Source organism: Pterocles gutturalis, unplaced genomic scaffold (assembly GCF_000699245.1).
Source record: "Pterocles gutturalis isolate BGI_N339 unplaced genomic scaffold, ASM69924v1 scaffold6645, whole genome shotgun sequence".
NCBI lineage: Eukaryota > Metazoa > Chordata > Aves > Pterocliformes > Pteroclidae > Pterocles > Pterocles gutturalis.
The window spans coordinates 14,484-15,712 of record NW_010143260.1 but is presented as its reverse complement, the minus strand read 5'-3'; the positions used below and the strand labels follow the sequence as shown (position 1 = coordinate 15,712).

The following is a 1,229-nucleotide window of genomic DNA, read 5'->3' as shown; positions in this document are numbered from 1 at the left end:
CACCCATTGAAGTCGATGATGGTGTAGTGGGGCGAGGAATCGGTGCCAGGGCTCAGGGCGGCCACGCAGCTATCCACAAACAACCGCAGCGGCACGTGGCTCTCGGTGCCCACCTCTGCTTGGATGTTGAGGATGTCACCCAGTTGGAAACCAGTGAAGGGTCTCTCGGCGCTCCAGTCCTCTGCAAGGTGGAACCAGAGCCAAGGTTAGCCATGGCGTGGGTTGACTTCCTCAGTGGGTGGGTTGCCTTCCCCAATGGGGTGCTGGGTCCTCAAGCTTCCCCACACTGGGAAAAAGGTGGAAAATCCTCGTTCGCAGGTCAGGATGGCTTCCCACCTACCATTCATGAGGCGCAGGGAGAACACCAGCCTCTCCTCCGCCGACAGCGTGGAGCTGAAGGGAGCCCAGGTGGGTCGGATGGCGTTGCTGCTCACATTCTCCCTCCTGGGCAAAGACCACCAGCTATCAGGACACAGCCCCGGGCCCATCCCCAGGGAGCAGGGTGGGGGGTACGGAGGATGGCGAGGCCTCACCTGGGGTAGTGGCACTCGATGGGGATGACGGCAGGGTTGCTGCGGATGATGACGGGGTTGCTAGCAGGGCTGGGGTCATAGTTGAGGAGCGTGCGGTAGATGAGGGAATCAGGAGTGATCTGGGCAGAAAAGCATGGGCACGGTGGTGGAGAGGCCACCCCACCTCCCACCACCACTGAGCCACGCAGATGTCCTTTCCCAGCTGGGAAATGCTGGGGAAATCCAGAGAAAGGGGGGGAAAATTGAGCCCTGCTCCATTCTCAGCAAGTGAAACTTCCTAACAGGTCAAAACACCAGCAAAATGGGTCTGACGAGGGGGCTTTGCACCATTGGCGTGTCTCTGGCTGAAAGGGCAAAGCAGCTTTGGGGAAAAATGCTCCCATTTGGGGGAAATACCTGCTCGTCCTTCCTCAGGGGTGGTTCTCAACAGTGCTCTGCATCCAGCACCCAGAGCTCCCCTGGCATCACCAGGGATGCCCGGTGCACGGTCCTGCAGCCTGGAGCTGCTCCAGGGAGGGGGATGCTCGGTGGGACCCTGGGACTGGGGGGGAGCACTGCAGGGTGAGAAAGTCTTACCTGAACAATGCTGCCGCACTCGTGGAGCCCGGCGATGAAGGTGACAGTGTTGTGGGCAGGGTTGAGCGAGGAATGCTTGCACGCCGCCGGCCCCAGCGTCAGGTCGGCTGGGTTGACCAG

General features: G+C 60.8%; 1 protein-coding gene across 1 annotated transcript in view; it reads right to left on the bottom strand.

Moving 5' to 3' along the window:
- Positions 1-4: 4 nt before the first annotated feature.
- Positions 5-1,229, bottom strand: part of LOC104469915 (zona pellucida sperm-binding protein 3-like) — a gene marked incomplete at its 3' end in the record, with an annotated part of 1,493 nt that continues 268 nt past the window's right edge. The window contains 4 exon segments of the mRNA XM_010084656.1: positions 5-181; positions 341-444; positions 534-652; positions 1,110-1,229. The exon segment at positions 1,110-1,229 is cut by the window's right edge and continues 33 nt beyond it. Coding sequence (XP_010082958.1) covers positions 5-181; positions 341-444; positions 534-652; positions 1,110-1,229 — 520 coding nt within the window.